This window comes from Oncorhynchus mykiss, chromosome 32 (assembly GCF_013265735.2).
Source record: "Oncorhynchus mykiss isolate Arlee chromosome 32, USDA_OmykA_1.1, whole genome shotgun sequence".
NCBI classification, from domain to species: domain Eukaryota; kingdom Metazoa; phylum Chordata; class Actinopteri; order Salmoniformes; family Salmonidae; genus Oncorhynchus; species Oncorhynchus mykiss.
Window position 1 is genome coordinate 20,664,127 of NC_050572.1, and position 27,157 is coordinate 20,691,283.

Consider the following 27,157-nt stretch of genomic DNA (forward strand, 5'->3'; position numbering starts at 1 on the left):
CAGGTGGTCCCAGGAATAGAACCCACTACCCTAGTGCTGCAAGCTCCATGCACCAGCTACTGCGCTACAGAGAACCATCACAAAGGGATGTTTGGAGATTCAAAGTGTAGACCCTGGAAAGCCTTCACCTAAAAATAACTAAATTACCAGACATGTCAGTTTGGCTTCTCTTTGCATTACCAGTGCCAGGGAACTTCAAGAGTCTCTTTTAAAAAGCTTGAGAAGCCTTTGCTGTGTGTTAGTGTATTTGTGTTAGTGTATCAGTGTGTGTTGTTATATTTGTATTTATTATGGATCTCCGTTAGCTGCTGCCAAGGCAGCTACTCTTCCTGTGGTCCTGCATTCCTGTGGTCCTAAAAACATTACAATACATTCATAACAGATTTCACAACACACTGTGTGTACCATCAGGCCCCTACTCCACTACCACATATCTACAACACAAAATCAATGTGTACGTGTGTGTATAGTGCGTAGCTTATCATGTGTGTGTATGCATGTGTCTGCATCTAGGTTTTTGTTGCTTCACAGTCCCTGCTGTTCCATAAGGTGTATTTTGCATCTGTTTTTAGAATCTGATTCTACTGATTGTATCATTTACCTGATGTGGAATAGTGTTCCATGTAGTCTTGGCTCTATCTAGTACTGTGCGCCTCCCATAGTCTGTTCTGGACTTGGGGACTGTGAAGAGACCTCTGGTGGCATGTCTTGTGGGGTATGCATGGGTGTCTGAGCTGTGTGCTAGTCGTTTAAACAGAAAGCTAGGTTCTTTCAACATGTCAATACCTCTCACAAATACAATTAGTGCTGAAGTCAATCTCTCCTCCACTTCGAGCCAGAAGAGATTAACATGCATATTATTAATGTTTGCTCTGTGTACATCCAAGACCTGCTCTGAGCTAATTGCTATTTTCCCTCTTTGTGCCACCTGACCACATGACTGAACAGTAGTCCAGGAGTGACAAAACTAGAGCCTGTAGGACCTGTCTTGTTGATAGTGCTGTTAAGAAAGTAGAGTAGAGCTTTAATATGGACAGACTTCTGTTGTATCAACATGTTTTGGTCATGACAGTTTACAATCCAGGGTTACTCCAAGCAGTTTAGTCACGTCAACTCGCTCAATTTCCACATTATAAATTACAAAATTTAGTTGAGGTTTAGGGTTCAGTGAATGATTTGTCCCAAATACTGTCACATATACTCCCTCTCTGGCCTCTAGGTCATCATGCTACTGATTATCCTGCACATCTGTCACCATCGTCACGCGCACCAGCGCCTCATGACACTCGCCTGGACTCCATCACCTACTTGATTATCTTCCCAAAATCTCTCACTCTCCTTTGTTCTTTCCTCAGGTGTTATTGACTCTGATTTCATGTCGGTGCATTGTTTAGTTTGTGTTCATTGTTTATTATATTTATTAAAACACTCACTCCTTGAACTTGCTTCCCGACTCTCAGCGCATACGTTACAAATACAATGCTTTGAGTTTAGAAATATTTAGGACTAACTTAAACCTTGCCACCCATTCTGAAACTAACTGTAGCTCTTTGTTAAGTGTTGCAGTCATTTCAGTTGCCGTAGTAGCTGATGTGTATGGTGTTGAGTCATCCACATACATAGACACACTGACCTTACTCAAAGCCAGTGGCATGTTGTTTGTAAAGATTGAAACAAGTAGGGACCTACATAGCTTCCCTGGGGAATTCCTGATTCTACCTGGATTATGTTGGAGAGACTTCCATTATTAAAGAACACCCTCTGTGTTCTGTTAGACAGGTAACTCGTTCCACAATATAGCAGGAGGTATAAAACCATAACACATACGTTTTTCCAGCAGACTATAATAAGACTATAATCGATAATGTCAAAAACCGCACTACATCCCCCACAATCTTTTATCATCAATTTCTCTCGGCCAATCATCAGCCATTTGTGTAAGTGCTGTGCTTGTTGAATGTCCTTCCCTATAAGCGTGCTGAAAGTGTGTTGTCAATTTGTTTACTGTGAAATAGCATTGTATCTGGTCAAACTCTATTTTTTCCAAAACTTTACTAAAGGTTGGTAACAGACTGATTGGATATTTGAGCCAGTAAATGGGGCTTTACTATTCTTAGATAGCATAATGACTTTTGCTTCCCTCCAGGCATGAGGGCACACTGTCACGCCCTGACCTTAGAGAGCCTGTTTATTTCTGTATTTGGTTAGGTCAGGGTGTGATTTGGGTGGGCATTCTAGTTTGTCTGTTTCTTTGTTGGCCGGGTATGGTTCCCAATCAGAGGCAGCTGTCTATCGTTGTCTCTGATTGGGAATCATACTTAGGCAGCCTTTTTCCCACCTGTGTTTGTGGGTTATTATTATTATTTATTTTCTGTGAGTGTTTGTGTGCGCCACGGTTGCGTCACGTTTGGTTTCTGTTTACCTGTTTTTTGTGAAGGTTTCACTCCGATTAAAGATGTGGAATTACATGCACGCTGCGCCTTGACTCATTTATGACAGGGAGTTTGAAGACAGTGAACGTGACACACACGTTCTTGTTGGCTTAAATTGAAGATATGGCAAATAGTAGTGGCAATATCGTCCGCTATTATCCTCAGTAATTTTCCATTCAAGTTGTCAGACCCCGGTGGCTTGTCATTGTTGGTAGACAACCTCTTCCACACTCAATTTAGATATACTTGTGTGTCAGTGTTTGTTGCTGGCATGTCATGCCTAAATTTGCTAATCTTGCCAATAAAAAAAATAAGTAACTGAGAATATCCGTTGGTTTTGTAATGAATGATAGCTCTGAGTTTGCTTTTTTTGACAAAATATAATTGAAGGTGCTCCAAAGTTTTTTACTAGCATTCTTTATGTCATTTATCTTTCTTTCATAGTGTAGTTTCTTCTTCTTTTTTATTTAGTTTTGCCACATGATTTCTCAATTTGCAGTAAGTTTTCAAATCGGTTGTGCAGCCAGACTTATTTGCCATTCCTTTTGCCTCATCCCTCTCAACCATAAAATGTTTCAATTCCTCATCAATCCAAAGGGATTTAACAGTTTTTATTTTCTCAATGGGTGCATGCTTATTAGTAAATCTGGGATAAGCAATTACATAAATGTGTCAAGTGCAACGTCCGATTGCTCCTCATTACACACCAGAAACCAACAAATAGTCTTTATGTCAACAAAATAGAAATCATTACAAAACTTATTGTATGAACTCATACACTATATTAGGCCGAGCCTTTGGTTTTCTTAAGACTACTAAATTGTGATCACTACAGCCGATGGAGCTGGAAACTGCATTCAAGCACATTTCTTTAGCATTAGTAAAAAATGTTATCAACACATGTTGATGATTTCATTCCTGTGCTGTTTTTAACTACCCTAGTTGGTTGACAGATAACCTGAATCAGGTTGCAGGCACTGGTTACAGTTTGAAGCTTTTTCTTTCGCGGTTAGCTTGATGAAAGCCAGTCAATAACCCAGAAAATATACCTCTCTGTTGATATCACATACATTATCAAGCATTTCACACGTCATCCAGATGCTTAGTGTGTGTTTGTGTTAGTGTATCAGTGTCTATGTGTTAGTGTGTGTTTGTGTGCTTGTGTTAGTGTATCAGTGTGTGTATCTCAGTAGGTTGCAATACTGACTGTTATTACTGTCTCTTTACCAATGTTAACTTCTGTCTGTGTCTATGATAACCAGGTCTGTGTGTAGATTAGTGTGTGGGGAATACAAGGGTGCAGCTTGTAGAATAAACAGTAACAACCCTAGCAGGCCATAAGTCAGGGGCTGGTGTCTACCCTGCTGTGTAGGTCCTTGAAACCTGAAAGGGGAAGATAATTAACTTCCTTTCCTAGAACACAAGCAAAACACTGGGGTGCAAATCAATAGGGAGGAGTCAGACCAGGGCGAGAGAGGAGAGAGAGGTCCAAGGTTTCATTTAGCTTGTGGTACGATGCAATCCCTCGTGTGCAAGTCCGTGCCCCACTTCTCAGGTTGGTTCAATGGTTTTAAAGGTGACCTGCAGCTCTAAGCCTTGAGAAAGAACAATTGCTGTAGCATATGGTCCAATAGTCCCACTTCATTTCTGAAAGCCAGGGAAGGTCCATCCTCCGCTTTATTTCAAGATACAGAAGACTAAGGTTGGGATTCAATCCGATCCACCTTATAGCGCAATTTACATTTTAAGGTAATTTCAGATTGAGCCAACATCATTTTCAAATGGCCCTCTTGTGAAGTAGGAACTAGTGTCAAACACCCACCTTCCTTAACCTCGTCACATATGCCACATTTACCGTGAACGCAGTCTTCGCGAATACAGAATCATTGCCTTTAAAAGCTGCAAAGCTGAAAGGGGTGATCTGAATGAATCCCTATGTTTATGCATTACTATATAGCTAGTTAAACAAGCAATTACATGTATATAGTTACATGTACAGCTTTGGAAAAAATTGCAAAATTATAATTTTCTCTGGTTTTACTATTTATAGTTATGTGTTTGGGTAAAATTAACATTTTTGTTTAATTCTATAAACTACTGACAACATTTCTCCCAAATTCCAAATAACATTTTGTAATTCAGAGCATTTATTTGCATAAAATGACAACTGGTCAAAATAACAAAAAAGATGCAGTGTTGTCAGACCTCGAATAATGCAAAGAAAATAAGTTCATATTCATTCGAACTGCTTTGCTTTATCTTGGCCAGGTCGCAATTGTAAATGAGAACTTGTTCTCAACTTGCCTACCTGGTTAAATAAAGGTAAAATAAAATAAAAAAATTAAATAACGCAATACTAATTTTATTTTAGGAAGAGCTCAGAAATCAATATTTGGTGGAATAACCCTGATTATCAATCACAGCTTTCATGTGTCTTGGCATGTTCTTCACCAGTCTTTCACGTTGATGTTGGGTGACTTTATGCCACTTCTGGTGCAAAAATTCAAGCAGCTCGGCTTTGTTTGATGGCTTGTAACCATCTATCTTCCTCTTGATCACATTCCAGAGGTTTGCAATGGGGTTCAGGTCTGGAGATTGGGCTGGCCATGACAGGGTCTTGATCTGGTGATCCTCCATCCACACCTTGATTGACCTGGCTGTGTGGCATGAAGCATTGTCCTGCTGGAAAACCCAATCCTCAGAGTTGGGGAATATTGTCAGAGCAAAAGGAAGCAACTTTTCTTCCCGGACAACCTTGTATGTGGCTTGATTCATGCGTCCTTCACAAAGACAAATCTGCCTGATTCCAGATCATCACCGATCCTTCACAAAATTTCACAGTGGGTGTGAGACACTGTGGCTTGTAGGCCTCTCCAGGTCTCACACCAACTGTGAAATTTGGTGGATCGGTGATGATCTGGGCGTGCTTCAGCAAGGCTGGAATCGGGCAGATTTGTCTTTGTGAAGGATGCATGAATCAAGTCACATACAAGGTTGTCCTGGAAAAAAACTTGCTTCCTTCTGCTCTGACAATGTTCCCCAACTCTAAGGAGTTTTTCCAGCAGGACAATGCTTGGATGAGTTATACAACAGTCAGAATTTTCGCACAGGAGTGACACTTTCTGCAAATAAATGCTCTAAATTACAATATTTTTATTTTGAATGTTTATAGAATAAAACAAAATTGTTCATTTTATCCAAACACATACAAGTAAAACCTGAAAAACTGATAGTTTTGCAGTGGTCTCTTCATTTTTCCCAGAGCCGTATATCAAGGTATGGTCATGAAAATCACAGAATAAAAACTAAGAGATTGCAGAAGATGTTTTGTTATTACTTTATTAATTATTATTATTATTATCATTATTATTCAAGTTTAGATGTAACAGACATCTTTGCCATCTTTGTTGATTTTTTTGCATGTAAAACCTACAACACAAAAACGTAAAGGTGGTAGCAGAAAAAACAAAATAAAGAAACAAATCATCTAAACCCATCTTCTACGCAATAAAGTGTAAAAACAAGAATCAACATTCTAAAAATGATGGTTAAAACATTTACAAAAACATTTGCCTTTTTTTGCCATGTCCGTGTCCACACTGGTTTACTGGCATCTTCTTGGCACAGATCATTCTTTCTGTCCATGGTGTTTCTTTGTCTTTTCCTCCTTATAGGCATGTTCACTCCTGCTAATTATTTTTGCAGTACCTGTGTATAGCATGCTAATAACACATTTAACAGTATCCTCTTTCTTCCTTGGCAATAAAACAGAATAATTGAAGTGCAAGCGTTAACATATTTCAAATTAAAACTTCGCAAATTGAACACAAAAAGAAAAATACTTCCTTATGTTATTCGGTATCATATGATAAATGCACCTGTGAATTTATTACTAATATTACAGTTTTTTGTTTTCCGAGAGGCATTTGCAGTAAAGCAGCATTGTAAGGCTATGTTGAGTTCATCGCTACTTCACACAAATCCTTGTTTGTGAATCCCAGGCAGACTCTCGTTTCGTTCCCCGCTGCTCATGTATAAATAAGTATGTGTATCTAAGGATGGACAGTTTAGATTGAACTCATGCTAGACGCAGCAGCAGCAATGGGTGGACGTACACAGTACGCACACACGAGAGAGAAAGAGAGCGAGAGGACAGAGAGAGAAACAGGTTTTTGGGGGAGTGTTTTAGAGGCTAAATACGTTGTCTACAAGCAAAATACAAACAAGCTACAGAGGGGTAATGTTGCTGTGTGATAACTGTGTGGAAGTAGTATTTGTTTTGTCGCTCAAATGGTATTAATCCATCTACATCCTGTCAATTACTTGGATGAGTTATACAACAGCTGATTTGATGGGAAAAGCATTCAACACTGTTGATATTCAATGACTTATTTCCGTCAAAAGGCACCTGTTTCACCTGTCTATGGAACAAGTAGAAATTCATGCTATGTTCAAATGAAGTCCTTGAAAATAAGACTTACTAAAAACCAAATATTAGAGTATTATGTCAATTTCAATTTAATAGAGATACAAAAAATTGGGCCTTGTGTACGATATAGTCAGTTGAAATACCTGGACAGGAAAACCCATGATGTCCAAAGCTATAATGCTCACAGAACATGATTTATGACCAAGCTACATCAGCTTCTCTTAAAAAAAATACATACAGGATGAACAAAGTCCAATACAGAGCATTTGTAGACTATAAAGCATTACAATGTGTATGAGGAGGTGCATACAAAGAAAGAAAGACATGGAATGGATAGTGCCTCTCTGTGGCATTCAAACAAACAGAAAAAAAATACTTTGACTCCATTTCATCTCCCATTCAACCTTCTGACAAAAGGCCTCTGTTTTTTTAACGTGATCTATCGTCCTGTCCTCATGAGAGAAAAATACTAAGAATTGCAGGCATTTTGCTTCATTACCTTGTTTGCTACATTTGCAAATGTAAACAGTTTTGCAGAGCCAAGCTCGTGGCCCTTTACTCAAATGGAAAGTCAATGTTGCATATCAACATACCAGGTAGAAAATACTTTGTACAATATATCAGGCACTGATATTATGCATTTTTCATATTAACAACATAGAAAAAAAATATGTATTTATTATTTTATTTCCTTCCCAAATGTCTTTAGTGATATAAGGTTTGCATCCTAGCAACTTAAAATGTCTAGGGGAAATTCTGTGACAAAAGTTTTCCAAAAATAAACTAACAAAAAACGAGCTGTAGCCATAGCTAAAATGCATTAAAACATAAGACACTTAGATGGATGTTAAGCAGAGACCAATGCGACTGAAACCACTGCAGGCTATGTTTCTAAATCAGCCACGTGCGTTCCCTGAGGACGTTTATTTGAGGACAATCCAATCATTAGTCATCGCTCTGCCCATCCATCGGGGATGAGATTATGACAGACGACTGACATTTCCCATTTCCTCACTTTACATATCAATTCACACATCCTCATTCTGTACGGAACATTGAATCAACCAGGTAAGAGAACATTGATGAGTAGCACAACCAACCCACTGAATAATAAACCAATCCCAAAAACTCGTAGATGTACCTTGTTGTTTACTGAACTGCCTTGTCAAAGTAACACTTCTGAAGAAAAAAATTAACAATAGCAAAAAAAACAAAAAACACAAAAATAAGCGGCTACTTGTGGTACCATTTTCCTCAAGCGTTTCCTTTACAACAAAAAAAGAAAATAGCAAATCACTTTTTCTGTATTAAGTCCAATATAAATGTTTAAATGATATTAGTTCCCTACACTGGCTGCGGAGGCACAGAAGCTATCATGGCACATTTAGCAAAAAGTCTCATTCAATCATTACAGTACGTTGTTTTTGTCCGTAGAGTTCTTTTTCATACTGCTATGCTTGTGCTAGAATTCCAAGTCTGTGGGGGGCACCAAAATCACACAGAGTCCATTGGAGCATCGGCCTTAGTCTCAGCTTCGACGGTGGGCCGGTGAAGCCCTCGTTGTATGTGTGTGGTGAAGTCATACTTGTCTGCGCAGGAGTGCAGGCAGATGCTGCACTGGAAGGGCCCTCCGTCGGCGTGGCAGCTCATGTGTAGGGCGTACATCACCTCATCCAGGAAGACGATGCCACAGTGGATGCACTTGCAGGTCAGCTCGTCCTGCGTGCTCTGGTCCACCCTCTCCGGCTTAGCTGCAACGGCTGGGGGAGGAGGAGCTGGCTGGGGCGATGGCCCCTCTTCTACTTCCTCCTTCTCCTCTCCTCGCTCATGCTGCTCTCTCTCTTTCTCTTTCTCCTTCTCTACTGGGGGGACAGTGGGCATGGCCCGTGTGTCGGCGCTGCTAATCCTCTCCTTGGCAGCGGCGGTGGAGCCGTTGGCGGTGGGGGCCGGTTTGGAATGTTTGATGGCCAGGTCGAGAGGGATGTCACTCTCGGGGCCGGCGGGGGGTGGGGAAGGGAAGTGTGAGGGCAGGCTGAAGGTGGAGTAAGGCACAAAGCTTTGGCAAGGGTTGGGCAGACCAGGCATGTGGCCTAGGTAGTGTGGGTTGCCCGGCACAGACATTTTATACTTAGTCCAGAAGCGCAGCCAGTCGGCCTCGCTCTGCAGGTCGTTGTGGATAAAGGGCAGGCTGAAGAACGGGTACTGGTACTTCTCGATGGGGCTGCCTGGTGGCGAGTAGCTAGCCTGTTTGGAAGGGCGCATGTACTTCTCGATGGGGCTACCCCTCTCGGAGGCCGAGCCGCCTTTCCCCTCCGAGCCCATGTGATGGACCCCGGCTGAGCCCACCCCGTTCCCCTCCGCCCCTCCCTCCGCAGGGTTCTTGTTGTGTATGTGCAAAGGAGGCATACGCTTGTGGATCTCTAGGGTCTGGCTGACCAGGAAGGCATGGGTGGATCGAGGGCTGGGGTGGCCCTTAGCCCCAGAGGAGCCGTAGGCCTCGTACTTGCCCAGGGCGTTCGGGGGCTCCCCTCCGCGAGGAACAGGCCCTCCGTCTGAGCCTGGCCCATCCTCTCCTGGTCGACGCTCCAGGGGACTGCCATTAAGGCGCTCCTCGCTGTTGATCCGCTGCTGCTTGGAGCCCACAGGTTCGGAGGGCAGAGGGTCGGGGTTGAGGCGCTTCCGCGTGCGTCTGCGGATGATCTGCTCGCCGTTGTTCTGCTTGATGATGTTCAGCGGCCGTGGAGTCTGGTGAGAGACAGATATACATTTGATTTATTTATGTAGTGAGCCATACATAAAAAATGTAGCTAAAGAAGTCCCTAAATAAGAAAAGCGATCAGCTAAGCAATTTGATAGTAGGTGTAATTACACAACATATTACGCCACTAAAATGATCACAGAATTACTGCAATATAAAAAGCATCAGGACTCGGCGAGTTAGGCTCTAGTCAGTGTAGCTTAATCCTGATAGTGACAGCTCCTTTTTCCTCCACTGCTCCCCCTCTAACCCACATCCTCCCTCTATAACCCGCCTGCACCCTCTGCTCCCCAGCCGTCACCCAGTCACAGCTGGGCAGACAGGAGACACGAGCGCCTGACCTCCATCTAGCGCTGCCACACAGACAGGCCTTGCCCCAGGGCAGCTCACATTGCTTATTAGAGCCCAATAAGGGGATAAGACCTCCTGTAAATACTGCAGGAGTGTTGGTGTATTGCAGATGGCATGCAACCTTTTAAATGGTAACACATTTACCGCAAGATCCACAAAATAATGGATGTAGCCTACAGTATTCTCTCATTACCTGGCCAATTCATATTTGTAGCCACCAGGCAAATAGTAATCATTAAATTCAGTGATTACAATTGCAATATATTTTTCAGAGCGTCAAGCTTAAGGTCATCACTTATTCATAATTTCTGTGTTTGCATGTGATATGACATCCCTCAAGCATTGACCTGAAAATACAGAAACATCTAATATAATTCGGGAAATCGAAGCAAGAATTCTGTCAGTCTACCTTTAGGACACGTTTGAAACGGAGGAGCAAAATGAACGTTTTTGCCCTCATTTATCATCCAGGTCTTTCCTTTCTTTCCTGTTCTGTTCCTTTCTTTTTTCCTCTCCTTCATGTCATTCTGCCACAGGTAGAGTCTGGCATTCACATCCAACTCCTACCGGTGACACTTAACACGGCAATGCCGACGGATACGTTTTTATTAAAACGTTTCACCCGCTTTCCATTGAAATTTCCCAGAAATAACTGGGAGCCCAAACTAATAGGTGCATGGAAAAAAACTAAAACAGAGGTGTGGCCATTTTTATTCCAACGATTTGCTCCCTACACATACTGTATATGCATACGGCCAGCGAAGAAATGTCCAGAAGAGAATCTGAATAAAAGGGATCAGATTGACCCTATTGCAAACTGACTTATAGGTGTGAAAAGTCCCTGAGGAATCAATTCCACACCGTACCGCTGCCTACCTCCTTATCTTTGTGATAGAGAATCCGTTGACATGTTCCCGGGGAACGGAAACCAATCAAAAAAAGGGGGGAGACATGAAAAAAGAGGAAAGAAAGGTTTGATGGCACAGGTTGATAGGAAGAAGGGAAATTAACTTTTTAAGGCTAGAACACTCTTAGAGAAAAGGTGCTATCTAGAACCTTTAATGATTATTCGGCTGTCCCGATAGGAGAACCCTTTGAAGAACCCTTTTTGTTTCAACGTAGAACCCTTTTGGGTTCCATGAAGAATCCTTCCCACAGAAGGTTCTACATGGAAACCAAAAGGGTTCTACCTGAAACCAAAAAGGTTTCTACCAGGAACCAAAAAAGGGTTCTCCAATGGGGACAGCCGAAGAACCCTTTTGTAACCCTTTTTTCTAAGAGCGTACAGATGTATGATTTTAATTTGATCACTCTGTTGTTGCTGATAATTTTCCTGCATAGCAGGAAATGCAAACATATGTTTTATTTAATGTTTAAAAAGGCTTCTAAAGTTTGTAATTTCCACTTTAAAATGTCAAACTTGATATGTATCAACCCCTACAACAAATGTCATGAATTATAATCCACATAATAATTCACATTTCCTGTTGCTGCAGGATTCATTTCCTGCTGTAGCAAATTGTCTCAAATTAAGATACAACATTTCCCCCTCCTTCCCCCTCAATGAAAGTATGGCTATTTATTCAGAAACACGTAGGCCCTACACCAGTGCTCACCAACCGGTCGATCGCAATCTTCAAGGCATTCCTTGGCGATCACAAAGCATTTCTGTAGAAAAGCCAATGATAACGCCTCGATCCCACCTATAGCGTCATTTCATTTTGGTACACCAGATGGAACGCTGCATTTCCCTTGCAGCATTGGGTTGCAGAGGCAGTTGCTGGCCAAATAAAAAAGTCAAATCACCGTGCCTACAGCTACCATGAGTGAGCCTAAGTGAGATTTCATAACTTTTAAAACCATGACAAGAGAGACTGTCAAAGAATACAGCAAAAAGCTGCTGTTTTTATGAGTGAGAGCATGTCTAAGTTTTGATTCAACACTATTACAAAACATAAAACGCGCTTATCCCTACTTCCACTCAAGATGTAGTTGCAATGAATGGGAAGCCAAGTGTATCGGTAGCCCTGCATTTTTATTATAATTATCAGCTTGTGTTGTCTATTTTAATATCGACTAATATTTAACTTTCTCTGGTCATAGGAACAACATGAATTTGTGCGAATGCGAATGCGGTGCGACTCGAGTTTCGCCATCAGGTGGAAGACGGTGGCCCCTCTCTTTAGTTAGTCTCACCGGAGGAAAGGAAGGAAAGAGCAGGGGCCGTGAGAGGCGGGACCTCTGCTGCTTTCTCCCTCCTTCCACTGAGTCTAACTCCATGTTCAAAACTACTGGGAACTCGGGAAAAAAACAAGATCCAACTGGGAAAAATCATTTTGAACGGTCATCCAACTCTGAATTATTAGCAAATTATTACATTTTATGCTCAGCTGTGCCTCGCAAGTGCTACACCAACTGATCAAAGCTTGAGTTTGAAGTATAATATGGACTGGGAAGAACAATATTGGCAGCCCAGGCATATAGCCAATATGCTGTGATAATGTATTAGGCCCACTGCACAAACCTCATTCCTATAGAACTGTTTTTATTAGGTTACATTTTTTAAGTCATGTTTTAAAATAAATCTGAGCGGTAGATCTCGGCTTGCTCTTTGACTGCGAAAGTGATCTGGACTCAGAAATGTTTGGTGACCTTTCACCCAACACTCTGGCTCTGGCTCCATGAAAGGAGAAGGAAAATAGTATTTTCCAGGAACAGTTGTATCAGTCATACACATCTTCCATTGCTCTATTACAACACTTAATTCCCTACGGTGAATGAAAGCAGTGGAAGTTTTCCCCCTCCTCCCTCTCTCTCTCGCTGTCTCACTCTCTCTCTTTCTCTCTCTCAGCCAGATGTCAAGACTGTCTGTCTAGAGCAGCAGGAGAGGAGAAGCAGAGGATGATTCAGACCAGAAGAAAGAGTGCCCTCTGCTGACTGGAACATTCTGAAACCATGTAGCCATGGAGGCTCCTTCCTCGTGTGTCCTCCCTTCTCTCTCTCTCTCTATCTGTCTCTCTCACTCCATTGCTCTCTCTCTCTCTCTCTCTCTCTGTCTCTCTCACTCCAATTGCTCTCTCTCTCACTCTCTCTCTCTCTCTCTCCCTCTGCTTTCTTTCAATCTTGTTTTCTCTTTCTCATTTTCTGTCTCTCTATCTTTATCTGTCACTTTCTGTCTCTCTGTCTTCATCTCTCTCTCTTTTCTCTCTCTTTCTGTCTCTCTCTCTCTAGCTCTCTTTTGATCTCTCTCTCTCTTTATCACTCTCTCTGTCTCTTTCTCTCTCTCTTTCCTTCCTAAAAAGTTACAGACACACAAAAATCATACCCCCAAGACATGCTAAGTTCTCACCATTACAATAACAGGGGAGGTTAACATTCTTTGGGCTACTTTAATGCACATTTAAGTGAATTTGTCCCAATATTAAGTGAATTTGTCCCCCCTAAAATGGAGGGACAAAAAGTGCTGTAATTTCTAAACGGCCCACCCGATATGATTGAAAATATCCTCAAATTAAAGCGGATAGTCTGCAATGTAAACTCATTGTCATTGTATCATTTCAAATCCAAAGTGCTGGAGTACAGAGTCAAATCAACAAAAAATGTGTCAATACTTTTGGAGCTCGCTGTATGCTAAGGGCATTTTCTGCAGACAGATCAAAGCTTAACTTCTTGGTGACAGGGGGGCAGTATTGAGTAGCTTCGATGAATAAGGTGCCCAGAGTAAACTGCCTGCTACTCTGTCCCAGATGCTAATATTATTAGTAGTATATTATTATTATTCTATATTATTATTAGTATTGGATAGAAAACACTCTGAAGTTCCTAAAACTGTTTGAATGATGTCTGTGAGTATAACAGAACTCACATGGCAGGTGAAAACCTGAGAAAAATCCAACCAGGAAGTGGGAAATCTGAGGTTTGTAGTCTTTCAACTCTTTGCCATTCCAATATACAGTGTAAATGGGGTCATATTGCACTAACTTATGTAGCAGGCAAAACCCAGAGGAATAACCTCAACCAAATTCCCAAGACTGGTGACATCCAGTGGAAGCGGTAGGACTAACTGTTTTTTTTTTACTCTGACTGTTCCCTGAGATGTCTTTGCCATGGGATATTTCTTAGGAACCTGTTTTCAGTTCCTACCGCTTCCACTGGTTGTCACCAGTCTTTGGAATTTGGTTGAGGTTATTCATTTGTGCAATGAAGAAGAAGCACATCCAGGAACAACGTTACACTATTGAGAGTTGCGCAAGATGTAAAAAGGAGCATGGTTTGTTTACTTCCTGTATTGAAAACAGATTGTGCCGTCTACAATTTGATCGATTATTAACGTTTAAAAATAACTAAAGTTGTATTACAAAAGTAGTTTGAAATATTTTGGGAAAGTTTATAGGCAACTTTTGAAATATTTTGTAGTGACGTTGCGTTTTTTGGAAGCTGTTTTTTTTCTGGATCAAACGCGTCAAATAAATGGACATTTGGTTATATATGGACGGAATTAATCGAACAAAAGGACCAATTGTGATGTTTATGGGACATATGGAGTGCCAACAAAAGAAGCTCGTCAAAGGTAATGCATGTTTTATATTTTATTTCAGCGTTTTGTGTAGCGCCTGCAGGGTTGAAATATACTACTCTCTTTGTTGACATTGTGCTGTCATCAGATAATAGCTTCTTATGCTTTCGCCGAAAAGCCTTTTTAAAATCTGACATGTTGGCTGGATTCACAATGAGTGTAGCTTTAATTGAGTATCTTACATGTGTGATTTAATGAAAGTTAGATTTTTATATCATTTTTTGAATTTGCCGCGCTGCATTTTCCCAGTTTTTTTTTCAAGTGGGACGCAACCGTCCCCTATACCATAAAAAGTTAAGGAGAAGTATATCTCTAATTCCATGTATAACACTTGTATTTTCATCAACATTTATGATGAGTATTTCTGTAAATAGATGTTGCTCTCTGCAAAATCACAGCATGTTTTAGAACTACTGAACATAACACACCAATGTAAAATGACATTTATTTATATTAATATGCACTTTATCGAACAAAACATTCATGTATTGTGTAACATGAAGTCCTATGGGTGTCATCTGATGAAGATCATCAAAGGTTAGTGATCGATTTGATCTATATTTCTGCTTTTTGTGACTCCTCTCTTTGGCTGGAAAAATGGCTGTGTTTTTCTGTGACTTGGGGGTGACCTGACGTAATCGTTTGTGGTGCTTTCGCTGTAAAGCCTTTTTGAAATCAGACACTGTGGCTGGATTAACGAGAATTGTATCTTTAAAATTGTGTAAAATACTTGTATGCTTGAGGAATTTTAATTATGAGATTTTTGTTGTTTTGAATTTGGCGCCCTGCACTTTCACTGGCTGTTGGCGAGGTGGGACGCTACAGTCCCACATATCCCAAAGGTAGGGCCATGTTTAGTCAACAGTATAGACAACAGATTGACAATACAAGGCCACAGACACAGCAAGGTGGATGGAAGACACAGACAGAAGAAAGGTCATCTTCATTCTCCCACCATCTTTACCTTATGTTTTTTTTCTGCAATAGTTACCCATTATTACCTCTCTTACAGGATGTGCTGTTTCCATCCATCTAAGCAATACCTATTCATGCATGCATCTATTTCCATACTGTTGCTGTGTCTGTCTAGACCGTCAGTTGTCTCCTGCTGTTTTGGCTCATCTACTACAGACAAAGGCCTACACAATACAAAAGTGTTGGCATTTCCAGACAGTACTGTACAAATGGATAAGCTTCAATAAGCTAGCTACCTTTCTCTATGCTGCCTCGCTCTTCAACAAGCTACTGCTTTCATCATAGTCTGTGTCCCAAATGGCACGCTATTTCCTATTTAGTGCACTACTTTCGACCAGGGTTTTGGTCAAAAGAAGTACACTTTGTAGGTAATAGGGTGCGTTTTGGTGCGCCACCTCTCTCTGTCACCAGCAGCAGAACTTTTCAAAACGTCTCAGGAGACTGTTTCGAGTTCGCCATTCATTGGTTTCTGTCAGTGTGACCAACGCGGGAGTGCACTTTGGCAACTGTAAAGAGAGACAGACTCTTCAGACAGAACAAAGTAATGCTGCCACTTCGATACGTTTTTACACCCCGGCATTTGATACACACACACACACACAGGGCATACGCTCCCCGCTGTCCGTCAAGTCCTATTATTAGAAGATAAAACCAGAGAGACATTTATTGTTGCAATGTGCTATGGCATAAGGAGTCCAGAACTCCATTACGGCCCACTACAGCACCGGTTTATGAGGTGCTATTATGGAATTATTTCTGTACAGCGTATAAAACTTTTATTCAAAAGTATAAAAATACTACTGCCATTGGCCGATGAACACGCCTGCGGATGAAAACGTCTTCATCACTGATTAATTGCAGCCACCAAAGGACCTCTTAAAAGACAAGCGATGGTGATGTTCTGTTAAACGAGGCCCTCGCTAAACTGCTGCAACATCCAGGTGGTTTCCGGTGAGGACTGAACGAACAAGCGCACATGTGGCTATCATGAATCAGTCCCCACTGGGAGGATGGGAGGAACGCTCGCCATTGCCAAGAACAAACAAACAATCTCAGGAAAACAGAGAATCCAGACTCGGAGTGTTGAGCGGACGGATGGGGAACCCGGCGGACTTGGAATCCCCTCCTCTCCATATCATTTGTTAGCAGCTAGTGGAGCAGGAAGAGTTACGCATACAACCCTACCTGATGGTCCACTGAAGTCTACCTCCTCACTAACAACTAGCAAGGAGCGTTAACAACTAACACATAAACAAGCCCAAACTACAGGCCAGTTCCTCCACTGTAGAGTCTACCTCCTCACTAACAACTAGCAAGGAGCGCTAACAACTAACACATAAACAAGCCCAAACAACCGGCCAGTTCCTCCACCGTAGAGTCTACCTCCTCTCTAACAACTAGCAAGGAGCGCTAACAACTAACACATAAACAAGCCCAAACAACAGGCCAGTTCCTCCACTGTAGAGTCTACCTCCTCTCTAACAACTAGCAAGGAGCGCTAACAACTAACACATAAACAAGCCCAAAACAACAGGCCAGTTCCTCCACTGTAGAGTCTACCTCCTCTCTAACAACTAGCAAGGAGCGCTAACAACTAACACATAAACAAGCCCAAAACAACAGGCCAGTTCCTCCACTGTAGAGTCTACCTCCTCACTAACAACTAGCAAGGAGCGCTAACAACTAACACATAAACAAGCCCAAACAACCGGCCAGTTCCTCCACCGTAGAGTCTACCTCCTCTCTAACAACTAGCAAGGAGCGCTAACAACTAACACATAAACAAGCCCAAAACAACAGGCCAGTTCCTCCACTGTAGAGTCTACCTCCTCTCTAACAACTAGCAAGGAGCGCTAACAACTAACACATAAACAAGCCCAAACAACAGGCCAGTTCCTCCACTGTAGAGTCTACCTCCTCTCTAACAACTAGCAAGGAGCGCTAACAACTAACACATAAACAAGCCCAAACAACAGGCCAGTTCCTCCACTGTAGAGTCTACCTCCTCTCTAACAACTAGCAAGGAGCGCTAACAACTAACACATAAACAAGCCCAAAACAACAGTCCAGTTGCAGCATGCAGGTCCAGAGGCACACAAAAGTAACAGATTATGAGTATCACTACGTCCCCAATGGCCACCTATTCTTTACATAGTGCACTACTACCCATAGGGCTCTGATCAAAGGTAGTGCACTATATAGGGAATAGGGTGCAATTGGGGATATAAGGGAGTCAACCACAATCATTTTCATCATGTCTGAAGGTGGATCAATATAACACCAACTTAACAGTGCATCATAAGAGAAAAAGAGGACGAAGATACAAACTTCCACTAGTGCACAAACATAATTGTATGGATTTCTACATAATAACAACTAATATCAGACGTTTTTCAATGTATGCTTTAAGTTTAAGCATGCCCTACAATATAAATGATATATGATACCCAAAGAAACTGTCTTTCATAACACAAAACCCCAGCTGGATCAAGCTACCTACAGGGAGTCATCAGTTTAAGTTTCAGTTTGAAGTTTTACTAGTCATATGTATGGGAATAAGCATGGTATACAGTACATCATCCAACGAAATACTTACTCTCAGGTTCCTTCATGACAATGCAAGAACAATAAGAAATAATCAAATATATGAATACGAGCATAAAGTAAATGGCTCAGTAGAATAGAACAAGCATTTTAGTAGAATATAATAAACATTTTATCTAACCTAACAAGAGTCAGGGGAGTGTGTGATCTTAGGAAAAGCTCCCTCTCGCTCTCTCACCCAATTCCTCTCTCTCTCTCTCTCTCTCTCTCTCTCTCTCTCTCTCTCTCTCTCTCTCTCTTTTCTTCTCTGTCTTTCCCTCACCTCTCTCCTTCCGTCTCATTCTCTCTCTGTCTCTCTTTCTCTGACTGTGGTAGGCCTGGTCTGCTGGACTGGAGCTGGTTTAGACCACCAGGTGGCCTGGCCAGTGAAAGGGCCTCTTGTAGCAAGGCTCTCTGGAGCCTGGCTCTCTCTTTCTCTCCCTCTCTGGCCCAGTCGACCACACCGACTCAGGGAGCCTCCTGTGTAGGTCCCCCCCACCACCCAGGCAGCCGGCCCAGTCGCCTTCAGGCATGCAACACGGCCTAGAATATGCACTATACACTGGACTGGCGGACTCTGTGGACTCTAACCCAGTCGTAACCGAATTACCAAGATTAAACATAAAAATGTTAACGTTGAGTGACGTGCGGAGACAAAGGCCTCCTTGTTTCCGAGGGGTAATTCCTCACATGATGTCACATTTGCCTACCCATATGTTTGCCCAGACACTATTTCATTTCAAAGAGCATTGAGAAGTACGTCTTGGAAGGTTCCAGCCCAGGCCGTGGTGGTTTACTCACCAGAGAGAAAAAAAAATACAGTTTGTGTATTAAAAACCAACATTTCATTCTGAAAGAGGTATAGGGCCTGTGGCCTGTGAACTAAATCCAGTTGTAAAATCCTCAATGATTGAGAACATTGACCTATTTCAGGATAACATGTGGAAGTCTGTTACACAATGGCAATCTCCCCATATCTACAGAATTATAATGATAACAATCCCATTCGGGATGTGCATCTTTCCCTTTCAAGACGATTAGATACATGGGCTCTGATACGATACATGAACGATACTTTTAGTTTGAAATGATTCGGTGCGATTCGGTATGATTAGAGAATGAATCAATGTGATTTGGTTCGATGCGATTCGGTGTGATTAGAGAATGAATCGATGCGATTCGGTATGATTAGAGAATGAATCGATGCGATTTGGTTCGATGCGATTCAGTATGATTAGAGAATGAATCGATGCGATTTGGTTCGATGCGATTCAGTATGATTAGAGAATGAATCGATGCGATTTGGTTCGATGCGATTCGGTATGATTAGATAATGAATCGATGTGATTTGGTTCGATGCGATTCGATGCACTAACATTTGTTGTTTAAACACTAATTTTCCATCCTAAAATACATCTGCTGCTGATGGAGCTCATGAGCCGTGTGTGTGTGTGTGTGTGTGTGTGTGTGTGTGTGTGTGTGTGTGTGTGTGTGTGTGTGTGTGTGTGTGTGTGTGTGTGTGTGTGTGAATGATGTATGTCTATAGTGTATGTCAGGGGTCATCAACTAGATTCTGCTGCGGGCCGATTTTTGGGTGAGCAGATGTTCAGGGGGCTGGAACATAATTACAGATAATTTGTAGACTGCAAATTGACTGCAAGAAGCCCAAACAGATATAGTATTTGACTAAAACAGAATAATTTCACACCTTGTTTACATTGGTATCCAATCACACTCTCTATTATGCGAGGGAATACTTTGGAACAGATTTGTAAAAAATGTATCCGTTGGAGCTGATTTGCTGGTGTGTTTAGTCTTTTATGTCCAACAACAAAAAAATTCTGATAATAATAATTGTGGGGGCAAATAAAATCACCTGTGGGGCAAAGTTGGGAACCCTGGTGTATGTACTGTGTCTGTGTGTAAATGGTGTATGTCTTTGGTGTAGGTACTATGTAGGTTCCTGATCAGAGCCATAAGTGAGACTAGGCATCTACTGTCACCACTATCTGATAAGGGGGAGAATGTAGCCTATGTTTTTTTGTCCCCCAACTTTGGTTCTGAAATCACCTTCACCCACTAATTGTTTTTTGCAGATTAAGCTTTTACTGCAGTGGGCTAAATCAGAGTAACACATAGTGTTCTTGGTAGTCTTAAACACATCTACTTTGAAACAAAAGTGTACACCTTTATTTATTAGTATTTTTATTTAACCTTTATTTAACTAGGCACCTTACTGTACCATGTCAGATATACACTGAGGGTACAAAACATTAGGAACACCTTTCTTATTTTGAGTTTCACTCCCCATTTTGCCCTCAGATCAGCCTCAATTCATTGGGGCATGGACTCTGAGCAAGGCAGTTAACCCACTGTTCCCTGGGCGCCGAAGACGTGTATGTCGATTATGGCAGCCCCCCGTACCTCTGTTTCAGAGGTTGGGTTGGGTTAAATGAGGAAGACGCATTCAGTTGTACAACTGACTAGGTATCCCCCTTTCCCTTTCCTTTCTACAAGGTGTCGAAAGCATCCATCCACAGGGATGCTGGCCCATGTTGACTCCAATGCTTCCCACAGTTGTGTCAAGTTTTCTGGATGTCCTTTGGGTGGTGGGCCATTTTTGTTACACAAGGGAAACTGTTGAGCATGAAAAATCCAGCAGCATTGCAGTTGTTGACACACTCAAACCGGTGTGCCTGTCACCTACTATCATACCCCTTTCAAATCTTTTGTCTTGCCCATTCACCCTCTGAATGGCACACATACACAATCCATGTCTCAATTGTCTCAAGGCTTAAAAATCCTTCTTTAACCTGTCTCCTCCCCTTCATCTACACTGATTGAAGTGGATTTAACAAGTGACATCAATAAGGGATCGTAGCTTTCACCTGGATTCACCTAGTCAGTCTATGTTATGGAAAGAGCAGGTGTTCCTAATGTTTTTTTCAACTCTATGTAGAGTTAGAGTTTTTATCCCAATATTACACTTTATATACATCACAGAAGACTGAAATATAATAAAACCGTTTGACATAGAAACACCATATTTTTATATATATATATATTTTTTACAATGTTTATTAATTATGAAATTATGAAAAATATGAAAACCGTTCCACCCATGAGGCCAGTAGAGGGCGATTTGGTCATTTGAGCTAGTAATGTATCAATATTTATCGATTACAAATTAGCTATGACATAGCCAATGAATATATAGCACAACTTTGGATTTCACCCCTATCTCAAAATCGAATGGTTTTGACCGTTTGGATGTTTTAAGTGAGCTTCTTTTCTACTCTCGCTTCGGCCATGCAGTGCGTCTCGCAAAGTTATTGCTGTCCCCGTTATGAAATTATCAACTTTACCCTGTATATCTAAAAATGACCATATACACTGATTGTTTAAAGAAAAACTACCAAAACTATTGGTGAACTATCAGCATGGACAAAGTATGAACGTAAACAATCTAAATGAAATCTATTGTAAGCCCCGTTTAGCAGGCATAGCCAGAGGAGAGTTGTGTCTCCAGTAGCTTACTTTAATTCTGGTAAAACACCATTTTCAACAGTGCGTAGATAACAATAACCTAGCCAACTACATAGAGTGTCACTTAACTAATGAAGCCTAATATCACACAAGCCATTTAAGCATTTGAATGCTGTAGGTGCAGATGTGCAAGATTACGGCTATTTGGCGTCGGTCAGCGTGCGAATCTGGGCACAGTGCGCAGACTGACTAGGCCACCGATATTCCCAAAATGACTTTTAGATCAATGAGGCTTAGTTCGACACTGAAGGAGAGGACGCATCAGTTTTCAGAAGGTAGAAAGAAAGTAATTTAGTGAACTGGCAATTTGTAATGTTTTAATTGATTTTCTGACCGATGCAAGCTACATTTAGATTGGTTTGGGGTCCGTGGATCGATGCAGTCATATCTTCAAAATTTGAATTGGGGACCATGCATATCGGTGAATCGTTACATCCCTAATTCCCATCATGTTTATTTTTCTCCATCTGTGTGACACCACAAAGTGAGGTCACAGCCTTTGACTGGGAGAATGTGTGTGAACAGATATGGAGATGGAGAAAGAGAGAGAGAGAGGAGGGGGGAGAAAGAGGGAGTAGACCTATCATACCTATGTGATGTATGAGCCTGCATGTGTGTGAGAGGAGCATGTGTGAACTTTAGGGTCAGATGTTTTGGGATCTGTGGGTAGCTAGGGAATTCTAGGCTGAGGCAGGATTACTCCCAGATCACCATTAGCAGGGCTAGGGGTGAGAGTGCATGGGGGCACCCCTTATTCCCTCCTCCCCCAGGCCCTGAGAGGAGCACCAGTCACCTGGGGAGGAAGTGGGGTGGACAGGCTAGAATGGCTACAGTGTCCTGCTACCATTTACTTAACGGCTATTTTATTTTAGTGGGTGGGCTGGAATAGCAGGTTGCCCTCCTCTCCCCTCCCCCTGACACACACACACACACACACACATACACACACACACACACACACACACACACACACACTCCTGTATTTTTCCAAGCTCCCCCCGCCAGCCTTACTGAGTGGAGCTTCTGATAGAGGCCACACGCGTTGCACACATATCCCCCGTTGGCATTCTTCCTCCACAGCGAGGTCTTGGTGGTCAGACAGTTGGCACAGAATACCCCTGAGCCTCGTCGTCTCTGAAAGCCAAATCAAAAGAGAGAGAGAGAGTCAGTCAGTCAGTCAGTGAGAAAATGGGTGCAAAGGGGAAGGTAAATATAAAGAAAGAAAGAGAGAGAGAGAGAGAGAGAGAGAGAGAGAGGAGGAGAAAAAAGATTGGAGCGGAGAAACATCATATCATCATCTGGGTTCATTGTATGAGTGTGGCAGGCAGTCACACACACACACACACACACACACACACACACACACACACACACACACACACACACACACACACACACACACACACACACACACACACACACACACACACACAAACATACACACTGCCCAATCAGAAGGTCAAGTTGGGCAGTGATAAATAGAACCCAGCTGATTCTCTCACTAATTAACTTTAGACTGATTAATGAGTCCGGTAAGATACCACTGAGTCTGAGACGACACCTGACCACTTCACTAGACAGAGATCAGCCTTAATCGCCTGCACCACTATGACAAGCTGAGGATGAGACCTTTTTAGGAGCCTAATTTTCATTCTATAATCTTCACGTGTGGCACTGATTGTGTAGGAAGCAATTCTGTGCCCATTTTCAAAAATGTTCAAACCTGGAAACTGTTTCTAATATTTTGTCTTTACTACATTTCAATTATTTTCTTTTAACGCCCTCCTTAACCATATTATTTCAAAAAGCCTAGTATTTTATTTTACCTTTATTTAACTAGGCAAGTCAGTTAAGAACAAATTCTTATTTTCAATGACGGCCTAGGAACAGTGGGTTAACTTCCTTGTTCAGTGGGAGAACAAGAGATCTTGTACCTTGTCAGGTCAGGGATTTGATCTAGCAACCTTTCGTTGACTAGTCCAACGCTCTAACCACTAGTCTACCTGCCGCCCCCTATCCTATCCTAGCGTTAAATAACAATGCGCTGACCCATAAGGCAAGTACAGAAAAGCAGTAATGTCTAAATCATTGGAGTGTCCAACCTTATCAAATGCAGAACAACATTTGAACTTAACAAGTGGTCGGTCCTGCCATGCATGTGATCCGCAGCGCGGCTAGCCGGCTACATTGGCATTATCTAGATTAAGGGGCCTGTAAATGCCATTGTGCCATTTATTTAACTTCCGAAATGTTGTGTAGGGAGTCATGTCCTCTTCTCGCCAGAAAAATACAATGCTCCTAATTCTCCTCTGATACATTTAGAATGGAAAGCTTTTCTACGGACATAATATTGGCTCCAAATCCAGAGAGCTTTCTTGGCAGAGAAAGGATACTTGATTCATCGGGTGTTTCACAATGTATCAGTAAAAAGTTCTGGTGAGTAGCCAGTTCCCTATAGGGTAATTTTCCATCCAGATGCAAACGCTATCGGAGGCCCATCGTCAGCTAAACTAATTATGATCTCGCATTTGCTGATGCCTGCTCACTCTAAAGTTTGACATCAGACATAAATCATAGATACAAGGAAAATGAAAAGAAGTGAAAAGGAATGAAGGGACGGTACCAGGGCGCGGCCATAAAGAGTAAAAATTACAGCAATAATGGAATGAGATGGAGACATGTTTTTAGTGGGCTATCAGCAAGTGAAAAGTCGCTCTGACAATTAGCATTTTCAATCACCGAACACAATTTGCGTTCTGCACGGCTGCTTGTGCTCCAATAAAATAACTCAATGTTGTCTCCCTAAAACAGTCCTTCAAACTGAAACACCAAAATGACCTATTATTTCCAGATTCAACATTTCAGAATGTATTATTCTTAAGTGTGAAAATACAATCAACATTTACAATCAATTCAAATTACAAAATGAAAGTGTCAATCTTTAATTGAACAATTGCATCTATTGAACTATTACGAATGATTACCTGTTCAAATTAAATAAGTGTAGGCTATAGCTAGCCAGCCGTTGTTTTTGGACGTTTGAAAGGGTCCTGTTGGACGTCGATATATGCCTTTGTCAGCCGCCACCCCCCAAAAGACTACCGTACAGCACTGTGCTTAAACTCAGCGCCACGGAAGTTCATCATTCTCCAGCAAGCAGGGAGAGTACTTGATGATACTTAATGGAAACAACGCATTGTTTTGAATTATTGTTGTTTGAAGCCTTCCCCAGACCATAGCCCTAACATTAACAACTCAGAATTTATACCGAAACTTAACCCTTTGAGTTGTTTCTGTTTCAACCCTGTAACCACATGGAATTAACCCTGAAACCACACGGAATGAATGGTTCATTCACGTTCATCCAATTAAGGCAAATTCCGATCAGTTTGCTAGCTAGACCACGCAAATATGTGCTACAGAACACCATTACTCTCAAATAAGAATGATTCTCTTTGTAGTATACTTAAAGAAAATGTTTAAAAAAATATATGCTTACATATTATGGGCTAATCTATGGTTAGGATTAATGCTTAGGCTACTACCACAGAATAAACCTGGACACAGAGGGGAACAAACACATTCCAAATCCCAAGGAGTTTTTATGTGGTTGCCACATGGCTGGAATGACAGGTATGATTGATTGATTGATTTATTCTTTCCTATCCTGTTCTAGCGTTACAAGCTAAACACTGTGTCCATCATCATCCCTGTGTTTTCTTCCCCCTCCAGGCTCATGCCCGAACCCCGACTGCCTCGGCCAAATTACTCACACGTGTTTTGCTTAGAGTCACAGACACTTCCAACAGCTGGAAAGTGTAAATGTTTACACGTTGAGCACAGCTCGAGCTGATAGCAGTCCTATTTGTCTCGCTCAACCTGTATCTCCTTCTCCTTGCCTCTAGACAAGTTGGGCTTCGACCAACAAACAACAGCTAAGACTGGCACATGGTTTATGAACTGATACACAAAACGAAGCCTGATTCAAAACTTCAGAGTTTTAGACAGAATCATTAGATCATTTGTTTTGGTACTGTCCACATGCAGCTTGTTTTCAGTCGCAGGTTCAGGAATGGCTGAGAAATTGCAACATTTACTTGGAGCCAACTCTGCAAATAGCACTGCTGGGTGATTTAAAAAGTCATAGTCAATCGATCAATAATACAATAATACTCTTAGCAAAAAAATGTATCTTTAATTTACAATTTAGAAACTATGAGAATAGAAATGTGAAACATCACAGCACAGTTGAAAAATATATGGCAAATAGATGGATGGTGTTCAGTGATTTTTGGGAGGGGTTGAGCGATGGGACTAAAAGATGGGACTAAAAACAACAAGATAACTCATGTCAAATATACTGTGTCCGTAAAATGTATAAAGGTTCAGAACTTTTGTGAAACAGCACAAATAAAAAATATATGGCAAATAGAAATCAAAACTGGATGGTCTTCAGAGATGGATGGGAGGGGTTGAGGTTAGCTGACGGGGTTAAAAACAAAGGAAAATATATTTACAAAAAATATACAGGGGATTGGAAATGATGCAGACAATTACATTGATGGAAGCCAAAACTATCTGCAATATTAAATCTGATCTACCCCCTAAAAAAACAGATAAGACTTGTAGTGAATTGTAGACATACTTTGCCCAGGCTGATAGCTAGGCTACCATATACAAGTCAATCAGAGACATGCCATCAGACAATATGTCTTCCTCTTCCAAGTGAAATACTCTCCATTTATTCAGTGAGTGGAGCAGCCAGTGGTGGAGCTCGGTCCAAGGTAATCTGAAGTGACATTTTACAACAAGTTGCGTGTAGCTCGACCTGCAATGAATAACCTGCAACAAGTGGTCTGCTGAACTGTAATCAATAGAGCAGGCGACGAGATCTACTGAATCAAACAAATACTCACTTCATACTTAAATGATAGCATTAGAAACTACAACAAATGTGTCGTCTTATAGACCTATTAACACTACTACACATTGACATAAAACATAAATGCAAATATATCTGAAGAACAAGAAACATAATAACACACGCACTCTACATACAAGTACATTGTAATATTGTTGTATTGCTGTATTATGGATTTTGTATTGTAGATGCACTATACAGTGCATTTGGAAAGTATTCAAACCGCTGCACAGCTATTTTCAGGTCTCTCCAGAGATGTTAGATCGGGTTCAAGTCTGGGCTCTGGCTGGGTCACTCAAGGACATTCAGAGAATTGTCCCAAAGCCACTCCTGCATTGTCTTAGCTGTGTGCTTAGGGTCGTTGTCCTGTTGAAAGGTGAAACTTCACCCCAGTCTGAGGTCGTGAGTGCTCTGGAGCAGGTTTTCATCAACAATGTCTCTGCACTTTGCTCTGTTCATATTTCCCTCGATCCTGACTAGTCTCCCAGTCCCTGCCGCGGAAAAACATCCCCACAGCCTGATGCTGCCACCACCATGCTTCACTGTAGGGATGGTGCCAGGTTTTCTACAGACGTGACGCTTGGCA

General features: G+C 41.6%; 1 protein-coding gene across 4 annotated transcripts in view; it reads right to left on the reverse strand.

Annotated features, from left to right (window-relative positions):
• Window positions 1-5,732: 5,732 nt before the first annotated feature.
• Window positions 5,733-27,157, reverse strand: part of trps1 (trichorhinophalangeal syndrome I) — a 191,632-nt gene continuing 170,207 nt past the window's right edge. For all 4 annotated transcript variants that reach the window (XM_036971846.1, XM_036971843.1, XM_036971845.1 and 1 more), the window contains exons 6-7: window positions 22,662-22,784; window positions 5,733-9,606 (exon numbers count right to left, since the gene is read on the reverse strand). In XM_036971846.1, the coding sequence (XP_036827741.1) occupies window positions 8,356-9,606; window positions 22,662-22,784 (1,374 nt within the window). In that variant the 3' untranslated portion in view covers window positions 5,733-8,355. The remainder of the gene's footprint in view (window positions 9,607-22,661; window positions 22,785-27,157) is intronic.